A 15,585-nucleotide genomic window follows, 5' to 3' on the forward strand; every position below is an offset into this window, starting at 1 on the left:
AGCAGAGAGATGAAATTCAGGTCTTATTCCCATGTTCCCCAGAGCAGGTGATCAGTGCTATCAGCTAACCCTCTATTTGGCAGAGTTATAATTCTGCAGATATAGGATAAGGAATAACATTTTTGAGCTCTGCATATAACAACGAAAGATAAAGAATTTACTGAAAACTATATTCTCAGTTCTTTTGATAGTATGATTAATGGTTACATGGGATGGTCAGAAGAGTTTGTGCTTATATGACAGATGTCGTTTTTAACTTTAGACTGTATAAGAAAAAACATGTATGAAATGTTTCCTGTTCCTACCTTAAATGAGCTAGGAAATTGGTCTATGTAGCTTATGGCAGCCCATCCCCTGGAATGGGGTTTCCCCAGAAATTCTACATGATGACTTTCAGCATTTCCATCTGAATCATATACCACATATTGCCCAGTATCAGGATCGGGACAAAGAATGCCAGGCCACCTTAAAATAAAATTTTTAAAGGTCAGTTCAGAAAAGAGTAAGCAGGCCTACTCTCTCCCTCTCTCTCAAACACGCAGAAGGATAAATTATTTTTCCACAAAAAGCCACATCAAGTGGGATACTCACAGCCCATTCCTGAGCTGAAAGCTTAGGGGAATGGCGGGGAAGAGGCGCAGCGGCGCCTCTTCCTAAGCCGTTTCACCCACGTCGTTGAAGGAAATTCAAGAGGGGCTTTTTGTCCCATAGGGAACAGCGAGGCTGCGGCTGCTAAAAAGCAGGTGCAGCACCACCATTCCTGGCCCCGGCGTACTGGGCCGAAACGGGTTAGGGAGCCACCTAGCCAGCGGCTCCTCCCCCATCCTGACCCACCCCTGGAATGCCCTCCCCTGCACCGGTGCAGACTCTCTATACAACGTGGCCAGCGCCACGAAGAGGCCGCACCGGCAGAGGGGTGAGGAGCGGCCCTGCGGTGCTCGTCTGCCGGCAGCCTTGGCCTCCCTGCCAGCATAAGTACGTGTAATCACGCGATTACACGTACTTACGCGGGCAGCGAGGTCACACCGCCTCCTGAGGGGATTCACCCCCCCCCCAGGAATGGGCTGTTAGTAGGCATTGATGTCAACTGAATTTGTTTTCTAAAATTATGGAATATTACTGTAATTGCTTTTGTATTTTTATCCTTGAGCTTTGAGGTAATATCATAAACTATCTTTGCTTGTCAACTATTAAATATAAAATTATGCACAAGAAAAAGTAAAAATGTTAGGATATAATTACTATTCTAATATATTTTCCTCTAAACTTTTTCACAGTACAATATTCAACACATAACTGAAAGTCCTCCCACCATTTCAAAAGTAGAACTGTGTTTAGCTTTCATTACAGCGGTTCATTTATACTATGAATATATTTGATGTATTTCCCTGCAATTAAATTTTAAACTTACCGTGGCCACCCATGCATTTTCACCAAAACTAAACTCCCTAAAGGAAGCTTTGAATAAACATACTTTAATCCGTGTTTTCGAAACTGAGAGGCCTCAGGAAAACATTCTTCAGAATCAGAGCATTTATTAAACCATGGATCAGCATTCATATAACAATACCAATGTGCACTGGGATCAACATGTGCTGCATCATCCCTTGATAACAGTCTCCATTTTAAACAACTGCTGTTTTCACACTGTATCCACACTTTGTCTAAATAAAAATTGTCATCTGCTAGAGAATCCATATAGCAGAGTCGTTACTCTGATAGAAGATTGAAGCTGTTAAAGGCTTTGATCCTCTGAAATATAAAGAAAACAATAGCTTTAAACTAACATAAATCAAAAGCAATTTTAGATAGTTGCCACAAGGTTCATGCTTGCATAAAACATTTCCGGTAAAATTTATAGCTAGGTTCTCAAAAGCAAGGACTAGTTATGCAGTGACAATCAGCAGGAGTTGAAGCAAACCATAGTAACAATTAGCTGGTATTAACATATTCCCAAGGATATTTTCTTCATTAACAATACAACTCCTGCTTTGTTGGGTTTGGATTATTTTCCTGCACTGTCTTGCTGCTCTAAAGTGGTTGTATGGATTCTTTGCTCCACGTAGCATATGGCGGTCAGCCATTGCCAGTTTTCATGGGTGGCTAAGAATTGTGGCTAACTGAAAATCATGGCTACTACAGGCAGAAAGAGTTCTGTAAATATGAAGGAGAGGTAAATGACGTCCCTAAGTGAGAAGACCATAGGACTTCTGGAAGGGATAGAAAAGAAATTAGTGATAGTAGTAAATCAGTCTTTATGGGAACATAGCAAAATCATAGGTTTAGACAGGATGGGTGAAACTGGTTGATGCAGAAGGTCTTGAATCACCCAAGTGAACAAGAAGCTCAGGAACATGGACAACACAGTTGCAGCCCTTGAATATTTTATCTAGCATTTCTTTATATGAATATGTAAAGTGTTTGGGGGTGTTATTGGATCCTCAGTTGCTGTGACAAAGAGCTCTCCACCCCCAGTTGCACTTGATTAAGAAACTGCTCCAGACACAGTCTATGTGACTCTGATGATCTGTGCTACCATAACCTCCAGGATGGGCTACTGTAGTGTAATGTAGAAGCTGCCCTTGAAGACAAATCAGAAGCTCCAGCTGGTCCAGAATGCAACTGCCTATATGCAAATAGGTGGGAGCAATCTGAGCATCACACACCAATCCTGAAGCAGCTATACTGGCTCCCAATCTGCTTTAAAGCTCTTAATTTCTGGGAATCACGTCTGAGGAACAGCCTCTCCTGCTATGAAACTGTGCAAGTGAACTCAGAAGCTTTCATGCAAACATTCCCATCCTCTTGAGCAAGTGACTAATTTCAATTAGGAAACGGGTCTTTTCAGACTCTGCCCCTCTTTTCTAGAATGGTTGTTGGCTTTTAAAACATGGCTTTTTCAGAACTTTTTTGTTGATTTTATTAAAAAATGTCTTTTTAGAGCTTTCGGCAAGGTTATAGGGATTTTATCTTTTGCAGTTTTCGATATTGTATACATTGTTCTTTTAACTTTTGTTTACGATACCCACTACATTAAATAATACTTGAGTATTAAAGATAAGGCAGAGCATTCCCTTCAGAAGCTACCTACTGCCTGTTTCCCCACTTAAGGTAGCCTGCCTTGCATCAATCAGAGCCCATTGCTTTACTAATTTAGCTCCTACTCAGTGGAATGGACTCCCTGAAGAGAGGAGGAGGGTGCCATCACTAGAAATCTTCAGGTGGTGCACCAAGGGCATTTTATTTGCCACAGCTTTTAATGGTGTACAGACTGCAAGTATTTAATAGAGGGGAGGGGATTATTTATTTACTTTTCATATCTTAAATAGTGCTGTTTTAAATTGTAAATTGGGCCACAAGGAAAGGCAGGATATACGTATTTTAATAAATAAACACAATTTTTACTGGAAAAGGTAGGTGAAGCTGTGGCAGTTTCACCTACGATTTTAAAGGTACAGCATGAATCCCCACATTGTTGTTTGACTGGGAGCAGAGCAAAACATATGAAATGTTTATTGCTGCAACCCCCAATATTTAATTAGAGTACAAACTGCAAAACCCTCTCTGTATAGCTAGTCATGCAAACCACTCATATTTTAAAAATTCTGTTACAATAATTGAGTGTCAATGATATTGAGAGTTTGTCCAGCTCAACCACTGTGACTGAGTGATCAGGGACCAAACAAAATAATATTAACACTATTTCTCAAGGCCTATGGATGATTTACCAAACTGCAGTCTACCTGCGGAGGGGTGTGTGTCTGAGTGTTCTGCAGAGGAGTTTGTGTGTCTCAGAGCGCATTCCTGAGGTAGGGGGCTGAATCACGTCCATGCCACTTGTGCCATGCAAACTGGCAGAGACACTGCCGTAGAGCCACTTGTGCCAGCCCCCCTGGACGGCTGCAGCAGTACGGCCCTCAGATGCCGGCTTGGCCTCCCGTCGGTGCAAGTCTTCTCACTGACATCCTGGGAGACGTTCCCAGGGCATCCTGATCTCTTTCTGCTCAGAAACACCCCCTTTTGTAACAGCTTTTTGTTGATGCAGCATCGCTGTTCTCTATGGGGCTTTTGCCCCCTTTTAATTTTTTAATGCCTTTTTTCCTCCTGCAGCGCCGCCACCCTGTCCCCTGCAGGTTTCAGGAATGGGCTGACAGAGAGAACAAGGTAACCAGTCTGGAATAGTAAACTGCGAGAAAATTGCTAGCTGAAGTTACCTGGGCCAGGGGGCTGCAAAATGTCTTCTGGAAATCTGCTTGCTACTGAAAGTGTATCTATTTCCTTCCATTGTGTTCTGTTTGCATACATAAATATGTGTTTGTGGTTTTGAATGTTTGAAATGTTTGCTGCCTCAGGGATCCTGAATTGGGTGGAAAGGCAGCATACAAATGTTTTAAATAAACAAAGCGAGCATAACAAAAATACCATGAGTGCAACTCTAAACACAGTCCTAAGCCTACTGGATTCAGCAGTCTTAGAACAGTGCAACTCTGCTTAGGAATGCCCCGTGTAAATATTCCCAGGTGCTTTAGATTCGCTTAACATTTAAATAAAGGGAAGAGGCAAAGCAGAAATGATCTGTAATTAGCACTTGCTTTTAAGTTTATGATTCCCTTTGGGCAGCGGACTGCAAACAATTGTGTGTGGGTAAAGTCAAGTCGCAGCTGACTTATGGCGACCCCTTTTTGGGGTTTTCATGGCAAGAGACTAACAGAGGTGGTTTGCCAGTGCCTTCCTCTGCACAGCAAGCCTGGACTTCCTTGGTGGTCTCCCATCCAAATACTAACCAGGGCTGACCCTGCTTAGCTTCTGAGATCTGACGAGATCAGGCTAGCCTGGGCCATCCAGGTCAGAGCCCTGCGAACAATTACTTGGTAGTAAAATTCACTGAGAAATCACTCTGAGTAGGAACACCTTTCAAGCATAAAGCGGCCATAACCCCACACACGCGGCGTGCTTGCGCAGCCCATCGGCGACCGTTGGCCTGAGAGGCGCTCCGACAGATCGCACACAAAAGGGATCCCGGGGGGGCGACCGCCGCGTCTTCCTCGCTCTGCAGACCTACACAGGCACGCGTACTTCTTCCACACACGCGTGTCTCAGCGCCCATGAAACTAAAAAACTCTTCTAACTAAAGATAATTCACAGTGGGTAGCCGTGTTAATATGTCTGCAGTAGTAGAAAAGAGCAAGAGTCCAGTAGCACCTTAAAGACTAACAAAAATATTTTCTGGCAGGGTATGAGCTTTCAGCTACAGCTGAGCCATTGCTGTCACTCATTTCCATTAGTAGAAAAGGGCAAGAGTCCAGTAGCACCTTAAAGATTAACAAAAATGTTTTCTGGCAGGGTACGAGCTTTCGTGAGCCACAGCTCACTTCTTCAGATACAGCTAGAATGTGAATCCATCTGTCTTGAAGTAGAGGAGAGTGAATTCAGACAAGCATTAGTATGTAAATGTTAACAGTATGTCAATGTGAATAGCAGGCGTGATGGGATGAGGTGTGGTCTGCAGAAGAGTCTGTGATGTCCAGGGGAGAGATGGGTGTGGAGAAATCAGCACTGGTCATGAGCCATGAATGCAAGGCCTTTACTCAGCCCAGGTAAATGCATTGACTTTAGTTGGAGTATCAACTGTAATTCAGCAGTTTCTCTTCTAACTAAAGACACGCGCTTCATGCCTCTGCGGAAGAAGCGGGCTCTTCCAGGCTCGAACCAGGGGGCCGCTTGTTGTGCGAACCCACAGCCTCAAACTCACACACGGCGACCTCCGTCCTGACAACGACCTTCCACGCCTGAGCGGCCTGCCCGTGAGGAAACGGAGGCGCCTGAAGCAAGCCAGAGGAGGGGAAAAACCGGCGGAGGCCTCGTTGAGAAGAGCGGCGTTCACACGACACCACCGGCCAATCTCCTCACCCGCGCGCCCTCCTCGAAGAGCTATAAAGCCCTCCTGGCTCCGTTCGTGCGCGTTGCATGCTGGGAATACCCCCCCCACCCTTCCCAGAGCTCGCGGCCCAACCGTCGTCCTCCCCAGCCGTTGGCTCTGGCCGCTTTGCGTGTGCGGTCCAGTCACAGCTCATTTATGGCGACCCCGTAGGGTTCGCAAGGCGAGAGACGTTCAGAGGTGGTCGGCCATTGCCCCCCTCTGCACGGGCGGGGAGAGTGCTGCGAAAACGGTGACTGGCCCGAGTTCACCCAGCAGGCTTCAAGGGGAGGGGTGGGGAATCGAACCCGGTTCTCCAGATCAGAGCTTGCCGCTTTGAACCTCTCTCTCTTTCTTTCTCTCAAGCGCTTCTGTGACAGGCGCAGAAAAAGCGAAACTACAAATCCCGCCATGCCCCGCTCCGTTGCTAGGGCCAACGTGGAGGGGGCGTGTGTGTCGCTGTCACGTGAGGGGAGAGGGCGGGCGGTGGGCTTCCTGTTGGGGGCGGAGGGGAGAGAGAGGCGTGGGCATGGCTGGGTCGGCTTCCGCCGCCGCTCCGCAGCTGGGTCGAGCGCGATGAGGCGGCCGCGGAGGAGCCCCGCCCGCCGCCCCGACGCCTTTCCTGTGTTTCCTTCCGCCGTGGCGACGGCGGCTCCGTCGCGTTGGTGACTTCTGTGACCGGAGGCGAAAGGAACCCGGAACGGCTCCGCCCACTTCTCGGAGGAACTGGCTGGCTGCAGGTAACCCGCTGCCCTTAAACCGCGGTCTCTGCTTGCAGGGATTCTGCGCCGGTCACTTCCCTCCCAGCTGTCTGCAGGCCTTCATGCCGGGGGCCTCCTCTGATGCGCGGGGGGGCTCCCCTTTCCTCCTTGTTTGGGAGCTGGGTCGGTGTGCCCGGGTCCGCTCTGTGCCCCACCGCGGGCAGCGGGGCCTGCGTGGCTCGCGGTTTCCCGACAGAATTGGCCCTCTTCTCTCAAGTGGGGTGCTTGCGCGGTTCCTTTTCGGACTGCAGGGGAGGAGACCTCGCACGATTGCACGCCCTTGCCTCCCAAAGACTTCCCTGCGCAGAGAAAGCTAGGCGTCGAGCAGGGAAATGCCCTGTTCTCCTTGACATAACCAGTTTTCTCCCTGCAGGCAGTCTTGTGGTATGGAGGACCATTCAGTCATGCAAGCTTCCTTCTGCAGTCAAAAGTCCATACACTCACGATTTTGAAAGCAGGCCTTTCCCCCTCTTACTATAAACTTCCTTTTATATAGATTGCACAGGCCAAGAGGGCCTGCATGCAGTGGTGGTGCAGACTTCCTGTACGTGTGAGATTTGTTGTCATGCTTGCTGTGCCAGAGTTGGGTAGCTGGATGGCACTATGCCTGTGACTTGTCTATAACATTCTGTGTGGAAGCAGCTTCCGTTTAAGGCATTTGTAAAATGACTGACTTAATGCAACGTCCTTGTTTTTCTGCCCATATGTTATCAAATACAATTTGTGTACAATTGTATTTGGGACTACTCATATGAAGAACTGAGTTTTCAAAAGCTATTAATGGGGAAAAAAGCCAACATACTATCCCCATTTTTTCCATTAATAGCTTTTGAAAACTCAGTTCTTCATATGAGTAGTCCCAAACAAATAAAGTTGTAGATACTTCACGGCAAGTGTACCATATGCAGTGCTTGCTGGGCTTTTTCTCCGTGGATACCAGTGTATACAGAGCAGTTTTTATTTACTTGTTCATCGTCTCCAGTAGAAAGTGTTGGCTCTGGAGATTTCCTTCTTGCTGTTAAAATTTCTCTTTCCCCTCAAATCTGGCCATGCCAACAGAAGCCCTCTGAAGGGCTTTCTAGTCTACTCATCCTATGGCCCTTAAAGAACAGATAGTATCTGTGACTTTAGTCAAACTAATTTCATTTTATATGCTGTTATAATTTTTATAACTGGACTACATATGTTTATGTTGGTAGGCTGCAACCAGGAGGGTGATCTAGCAAAAACTGCTGTTGTGTTGGGGCTGTAGGAATCTTTCTTTGTAATGGTATTATGTAATCTGGGCTGGTGTTGAGACACTTAAGGGAAAGTCCAGTGATAAACTTCTTTGGGTGGGGACTTCTGGCTTTAATATAAAAGAGAGTGTTTCTCAGAAAGTAGCTGCTAACAAACATCCCATCTGATGATGTGCCGTCTTGTTGTATGCTAAAGCACATAACTGTAGCATTACTCATTGGGTGTATATATAAGGGTCTGGGAAGTTGTCATTGGTTTCTCTAAACAGGGCAGTGTAATTTTTAAAAAAAATGTATTTGCATAATGAACTGACATTTCTCTGTTACAGATCTATTCTTCCCTTCCGCCAAGGAGCTCCAGATAACATACCTGTTCTCCACACCTTCGTTTTGTCCTCACAACAGCCTTGTGAGGTAGGTTAGGCTGAGTGTGTGTGACTTGCTAAGTGAGCTTCATGGCGTACTGGGGATTTGTTCGTGGTTCGTCCTAGTCATAGGCCAATGTACATACAACACTACAAACATTTCACTTTAGAATATTTCGAGGAAGAAAACGCAAAGTAGTTTCTCTTTGACTTTCATTATCTAGGGAACTAGATTGGGGAAAACAGAATGATTATAGTCAGAAACAGAGGTTAGTGGGGATGGCTAGTTGTTTGGTGCCCACCTCTTAGCCAGTACCATCATCTTGGTTCTTTCTCCATTTGAAGACCCTCTGGCGTTGTTGGGCTCCACAGTGAATGAGAATATGCTTCACAATCCCTTATATAGAAAAACAATACCTCCAAACAATATTCTTGATTCAAATTCTGCAATACATTATGTCTGTTTCTTGCCCAACAACAAGTAGTAACCATATTTGTACTTATTTTTAATACGTATTTGATTCCCATGTTTTCATTTGTAAAGACTGAGTACTGAAATTAAGTATCATTCCTTTCTGTACCTTTCCTGTTGTGGTATAACAGTCATGTGGTAATATGGAGAGCCAAGGTGGAGTATTGGTTAGAGCAGTGGTCGGCAAACCGCGGCTCGCGAGCCGCATGCGGCTCTTTGGCCCCTTGGGTGCGGCTCTGCCCCTGGGCGCCATGCCTGCTGCTTAGTCTCCCCCGGGGCCCTCGCGGCCGCGGTTCCTGCCGGCGCTTCTCCTGTTGCTGTGACGGCCGGCGGGCGGCCGCCCCTCCCTCCTCCTCCTCGACACCTCTGTGCAGGCACCGCCTCTCCCGCTCGGGGCTCTGCTCCCCCGCGTGTGCGCGGTCAGAGCCCGCCTGCCCCCGGGCCGTCAAGCCCAACCCCGGTCCCAGCACCAACCCACAGGGGAGGGGGATGAGCCCTCAGACCCCAACTCGCCTGGAGAGAAGCCTGGAGAGGCGGCAAGCGGCAGCCGGCTAGAGCCACCTCCCAGCGCCCGGGGGGGGGGGCGGGCTCGAGGTCCCCACAACTGCCGGCCCACTCGTAAGCTGGTGAGCGGAGAACCAGTCCGGGCAGACCACCCCCGGCCGACGGGGTGCTGCAGTGGTCGCGACGGCCCCCGGCCCCCAGGCTGACCCGCCAGCCAGGTCCCTGGGGAGAGGCCGAACAGACCGCCCATCAGCTGGCAGGCGGAGGGGGGAGCGCGATGGCGGAGGGAGGCGCCGGGGAGGCAGAGGGGTCGGCACGGCTCCAGTCCCAGCTCCCACTGGGAAACGGTTGGCGGGATGGTGAGGGGAACAGGCGCGGAGAGGAGACGCCTGAAGGAAAGACCCACCCCACGCAAGACGGGCTGCGGGCGGAAGAGCCAGGGGAGGGCAACAACGAGGCCCCCGCCCTCTGAGACAACTCTCCTGGCGAGGAGAGGAAGAGGTGCGGGGGAAGGGATCTTTATAGCCTCGGGTTGAGGGAAAAGGGGACGGAGCCTAGGTGGCTCTCAAGGGAAATCTCAATCGTTGTGCTGTTGATGTTCGGCTCTGTTGACTGGTGAGTTTGCCGACCACTGGGTTAGAGTGTTGGATTAGGATCTAGGAGATCCAGGTTTGAATCCCAACTCTGCCATGGAAACTTGCTGGGTGACGTTGGGCCAGTCACATACTCTTGGCCCAGCCTACTTCACAAGGTTGTTGAAAGGTTAAAATGGGGGACAATGATGTAAGCTGCTTTGGGGAGAAAAGCAGGGTGTAAATGAAGCAAATAAATAAAAATTTCCTCTTAGACTAAATTGCATGAATTGAATTAACTGTTCACTGCTGATCTTTGAAATTCGTTATATTTGTACTCTCGTTAATCTCATATTCAAGATAGGGTTCCAAATTTCTTTCTGAAATCAAGTGTTTGGGAACTTTCTGAATCAGGATCCTAAACTCAACAGATATGTTCTGTTACTTTAATATTAAATTATACAGACAGCACCAAAAAGATTTCATGCTATGAGGAAGTTCCCTTGGACACCTCTTTCCCCCCTCTAAACTGTAGGACCATGTTGGTGAACCTATGGCACGCGTGCCAAGTCCGGCACGTTGAGCCCTCTCTGTGGGCACGCGCAGGGGCGGCGGGGGCTTTGAAGGGAGCGCGGAGCCGTTCAAAGCCGCCCCCCTTCCCTGGACTCCCCGCGGCCCCCCCCCCTTGCCGAGCTGGGAGGAAACCTCAGTATTCAGGTTAAATTGCCGTGTTGGCACTTTGCGATAAATAAGTGGGTTTTGGGATGCAGTTTGGGCACTCGGTCTCTAAAAGGTTCACCATCACTGCTCTAGGATATTAATTTCAGAATGACTTGTTGCTTTTCTGGTTTTGATTCAGGGCAAATTCTGATCTAAATCATTGTTTTATCTTTTGTGTGTTAAGTACTATCAAGTCTCTTCCTACTCATGGAGACCCTATGAATCAGTGTCCTCCAAAGTGTCCTAACCTTAACAGCCTTGCTTAGATCTTGCAAATTGAGGGCCGTGGCTTCCTTTATAGAGTCAATCCATCTCTTGTTGGATCTTCCTCTTTTCCTGCTGCCAAGTGGTTTATTGACACTGTGTTTTTAAGTATGTGGAGTGTTAAGATTTTTTATGATGTTTTTATTCAGGTATCATGGATGAATTAGCTGAAGATGATATTTATATTTTGAACCATGAAAAAGCGGACACTCATCATAAGAGAGATGGAGACATCCCTATTCCTATGTATACAGGAGAAGAATCTGTTGCTTCACATTTTGCACTTGTCACTGCTTATGAAGATATCAAAAAACGACTCAAAGAGACAGAAAGGGATAATTCTTTCCTAAAGAAAAGAGTGAGGTTGCTAGAAGAAAAGGTAAGTAGCTTTCTGACAATATTACAGAGATGTGATTTTGTCAGAATAGTAATTGTTGGTCAGAAAAATAATTGTTAAAGTTCTAAAAAAGAAAAAAAACTTTTATACGCTTATATATGTCTTTTTTAGCAGTTGGTAAAATAACTAGAAAGGAAGGGGGGTTGGTTTTTCAAAATGTGTACCATTGCTTAATGCTGTGAAATAATCTGTAAAAATTTAGTCTATCAACATCATGTAATTTACGTTTTAAATTTGACAGCACATGGATAATAGTGAACCTGTAACCTTCACATATATCTCTATTTTTTTAGCTTCTTGGCTCCCATTTGGAAGAAACCACAAGCTCTGTAGGGCCCGAGCAGGTTAACAAAGCTTACGAAGCATATCGAGAGGCTTGTATTGAACGAGATAATCTGAAAAGTAAACTTGATAAAATGGTATGTTTCTGCAGAAGCTTTAAATGAATCCAGCATGCTATATAGGTGTAGTATAGAAAGGCTGTTGTGATTTTTACAGAGCTGGTGAGATGAGGCCTGGACACCGGATCAATTAGTTATTAAAAATATTGTGTTGAGAGAGCTGAACTAAACACTTTCAGTGGAAGAATTAAGAATGTTCTTTAAAACTTCCCATAGAAATCAGACTTGAACGTACTTAAAATATATTGGGACAATAGCAAGTGTGTGTGGATCTTTGGTGGAGGGGAAGAGAAATCTAAAGCAAAAGTGAAATATTAAGACTTCAGAAACTATTATCGTTTGTCTAGGATGTTGATTTTCTGTGAAAGTGTAAGCTCTCTAAAAGAAAGCAAGGGCTATATAATTAGATGATAAGCCTGATACAGAGGTTTCAGGTTACAGAAGCACTCCAGAGTTACAATATGCTGCATACAGCAATATTTACAAAAGGAATATTGTTAATAATAATACTAGGACCTACTGGTGAGGTCCTTTTGTGCCCAATTAAGTCAGAGAACTGATAAAGCAAAGCAAACAGTAACAGCAAAAGTAGAAACAAGGTTGGAAGGCATTCCAGACCACTTAATTCAGCTTGATGTTTTTAGATAATGGTGAGATTTGGTGACGTGCCCTCTCACGTTTCATGGAATGCAAGGCTATGGCATCTGTCTGATTGGGATTCGGTAGTACTTTAGAAACAATAGAAAACAGACATCTGACAGCTTGGCCCTCTCTTCATGAAGAGCCAGGCTAGCTGTGTGTGTGTATAGTCTGAGAATTCAGGAAGGTAGGATTGAACAACTGGCAAGCCCTTACGATGTGTTCCTTTTTTCAAATTAGATGAAAGAGAGCACAGAATCCTTGAAACTCATGAATGAGCAGTTGCAGTCTAAAGAAGTGGAGCTCCTACAGCTGAGAACTGAAGTGGAAACTCAACAAGGTGCACATTATCTCACATAGAATATAGATGTACACAAGTGGGAACCTGCAAGGCACTTGTGGGAGCAGCTGTCCCATTCCCTTCACCTTTGCTTCCTCCCCTCTACCCCTTCTCTGTCTCTTTTTTTCTCCCTCCTGCAACCCTTTTTCTTCTCTATGCTGGTCACTTTCTCTCTTTCTGCTCCCCACCCCATCATTCTTTCTCTTTCTTCCCCCCCCCCAACCCATCACTCTGTTTCTGCTCCCCATCACCCTCTCAGCCTCCCACCTTCTTCCTCCCCCCCCTCCACAGCAGCCATGGCAGCAGCAGTTCTCCCGGAAACACAATGGATCTCCCAGCTACAGAGATCAGTTCCCATTAGAGTTGCCAGCTGCAGGTTGGGAAATTGCTGGGGATTTGGGGGTGGAACCTTGGGGATAGTGAGGTTTGGAGAGGCAAGCAGCCTCAGCAGGGTATAATGCCATAGAGTGCACCCTCCAAAGCCTCCATTTTCTCCAGGGGAACTGATTGCTGTCATCTGGAGATCAGTTATATGTATATTATGCCAATAAAGGTTTTTGAATTTGAAATTTGAGATCAGTTATAATTCCAGGTGATCTCCAGCCCTCACCTGAAGGTTGGCAATGCTAGTTCCCCTGGAGGAAATTGCTGTTTTGGAGGGTGGACTCTATGGCATTATACCCTGCTGAGGCCTCTTCCCTCCCCAAACCCTGCCCTCCTCAGATTTCACCACAAAATCTTCAGGAATTTCCCAACCGGCAACTGGCAACCCCAGGCCTGGCCTCAATAAGGCCTCCCTCGAATGTCAAAATAGGCCTGGGAAGGTCCCTGTCCCCTCCCTCTGCCTTTTACTCACTGAAACTGAAGCCTGGAATGCTGTAGTTGCCTAGCAACAGCCATTGAGGGAATCATTGCTTAAAGCTGCATGTGCTCCTTCTATCATTTTAGTTTTTTTTAAACCCCAATGTATTTTTTTTTTTAGATTTAAGGGCTTTCTGCAACCTTAGGGCTCTTCAGGTATGTAGAAAGATCTGTCTTGCCTATTCACAGCTCCAGTTATTGGATTTAAGTATACAAAGATTTGGCCAACTTCGCTATTAGCATATAAGACAGGTGGGAACCTTCAACAAACGTGCATGGAGGGTGCATACCACCCCCCCACCTTTGTTCCCTATCCCACCTTCTCAAATAATCTTCCACCCCCTCTTTCTCCCCCTCCCCTTCTCTAACAATCTCCCCCCTCTCTTCCCCCCTTACTGTCAGGCCCTGCGTCTCGGCCTTAGCCTGACACTCCCAGGCTCCTGACCCGAGCAGGCCAGAGTTTGGCTTGGAGTCAGGGCCCTGGTCATGTGCTCCTGGTTCCCATGCCTTTGTACAGTATCTGCGTTTTCTGCCTATCTTGTTTACCACAATCACCCCAGCTGCATGGATATGTTATGTCTAAACCTATCTTGAGAAAGCTTATGTGTTGTAGCTGCCTGTGTACCTTGCCCCGTCCATCTCTGAAGTCTGAACTGTATTTTAACCCTGTATCCTTGCCTTGATTCCTCATTAGTAGCCTTCTATGCCCCAAGGCAGCCAGCTTCTTACTTTGTCTCATTTTGCTCCTAATAAAGTCTAAACTGCTTCAGAGCCTTGCCTGATGAGTTTTGCTTAAAGGAGGCTGAGGACAAACACCTGAGTCTGACATTAGGCTACTAATCTCAGCTCTCGCCTTTCTCCTGTCTTGTGAACCGGCATTGGTTTACTATGGCGGAGGATGGTGATTCGAACGGAGTGCTGGATACAGACCTCAAGGAGCCCAACACGGGACCAGCCCAAGGACGAGGAACGCCTGGTGGGAGAGCGCCCGAGGGGACGTCCGGATTTTTGCCAGAGCGCCTGGCTGGATTTCCCCCGGTCGTGGATGGCTTCGGGGGCGGATGCTCGCCGGCGGGCGCCAGCGGTTTCGGGACTTCCCGAGGATCTGTGGGGTCTGGACCCATTCCTGGGGATTGGCAATGGCGTGAGTGGGACACCGAGCGCCAACACCTCCTGCATCAGAATCGGGAGTTGGAAGAACAGCTTGCCACGATTAGGTAGTTTATGTGGGATATGTGGCTGGAGATGGATGAGCTACGACGCGCTCCTCCAGCCGACCAGCCAGTGGGGCCGCTGGGCAACCAGCTCTACCGCAGCCGGCCCCAGTGCCCCCTCCACAACCGGCTCCACAGCTGGCCCTGGTGGGACCGATCCCTCCACCGCCTCCTCCCCAGAGGGAGTTGAAGGCGACTTTTGGCGGGGCTAGTGAGAAATTGTCTTATTTCTTGATCCAAGTGGATGTGTACATGAGGGAGCAGGGGACTACTTTCGCTACGGAAGAAAGTCGTGTGCAGTATGTGGCTTCCTTGCTGGAGGGTGAGGCGGCAGCCTGGATGGTTCAACAGTGTGAACTGCGCTCCCGTGCCCTTCGTAGTCTCAATGACTTTATGCTAGCCCTCCGGCGGCGCTTTGAGGATCCCCACCAGGGTGAGCGGGCAAAGACAGCCCTTCTACAGCTGCGCCAAGGGAGTAAGCCGGTGATGCAGTACGCAAGCGAATTCCAATTGCTTGCAAGCAAAATCCTGGACTGGAGTGAAGCCACCTGGCTTTAATATTTCCGTGAGGGGCTTCATCCTGATTTTCTACATTGGGCCTTTATGCAGGGGAACCCTCCAGGTTTTGAGGGCTGGATTCGTCTGGTGGTGGACGTGGAAAGCCGCTGGCAGCTCCTGACCCTGTCAAGGCAATGTAGTGCGCGGGAATCGAGACCATGGCAAGAGTGAGCTGTCCTGGGGAGAGGTGGCCCGACCCCGGGGAGAACCCCAATAGTGGAGAGAACCAAGCGTTTCCAGAGTGATGCGTGCCTCTTGTGCAGGCAGATGGGCCACTTTGCAGCCACTTGCCCTGCCCGGCCGGAGGGTCCACCAGCCACCCCGCGAGCACCCAAGGAGGAGGCCATGTGCTCCGAGGGGAA

At 47.8% G+C, this 15,585-nt stretch overlaps 2 protein-coding genes across 2 annotated transcripts in view; one reads left to right on the forward strand and one right to left on the reverse strand.

Annotated features, from left to right (window-relative positions):
* ZCWPW2 (zinc finger CW-type and PWWP domain containing 2) overlaps positions 1–1,705 on the reverse strand; it is a 47,873-nt gene extending 46,168 nt beyond the window's left edge. Inside the window, exons 1-2 of the mRNA XM_056857996.1 lie at positions 1,412–1,705; positions 306–465 (exon numbers count right to left, since the gene is read on the reverse strand). Coding sequence (XP_056713974.1) covers positions 306–465; positions 1,412–1,698 — 447 coding nt within the window. The 5' untranslated portion in view covers positions 1,699–1,705. The remainder of the gene's footprint in view (positions 1–305; positions 466–1,411) is intronic.
* A 4,845-nt stretch (positions 1,706–6,550) lies between these two features.
* Positions 6,551–15,585, forward strand: part of AZI2 (5-azacytidine induced 2) — a 28,031-nt gene continuing 18,996 nt past the window's right edge. The window contains exons 1-4 of the mRNA XM_056857576.1: positions 6,551–6,657; positions 10,963–11,192; positions 11,504–11,629; positions 12,491–12,590. Of these exons, the coding sequence (XP_056713554.1) occupies positions 10,968–11,192; positions 11,504–11,629; positions 12,491–12,590 (451 nt within the window). The 5' untranslated portion in view covers positions 6,551–6,657; positions 10,963–10,967. The remainder of the gene's footprint in view (positions 6,658–10,962; positions 11,193–11,503; positions 11,630–12,490; positions 12,591–15,585) is intronic.

This window comes from Euleptes europaea, chromosome 11, assembly GCF_029931775.1.
Source record: "Euleptes europaea isolate rEulEur1 chromosome 11, rEulEur1.hap1, whole genome shotgun sequence".
Taxonomy (NCBI): Eukaryota; Metazoa; Chordata; class Lepidosauria; order Squamata; family Sphaerodactylidae; genus Euleptes; species Euleptes europaea.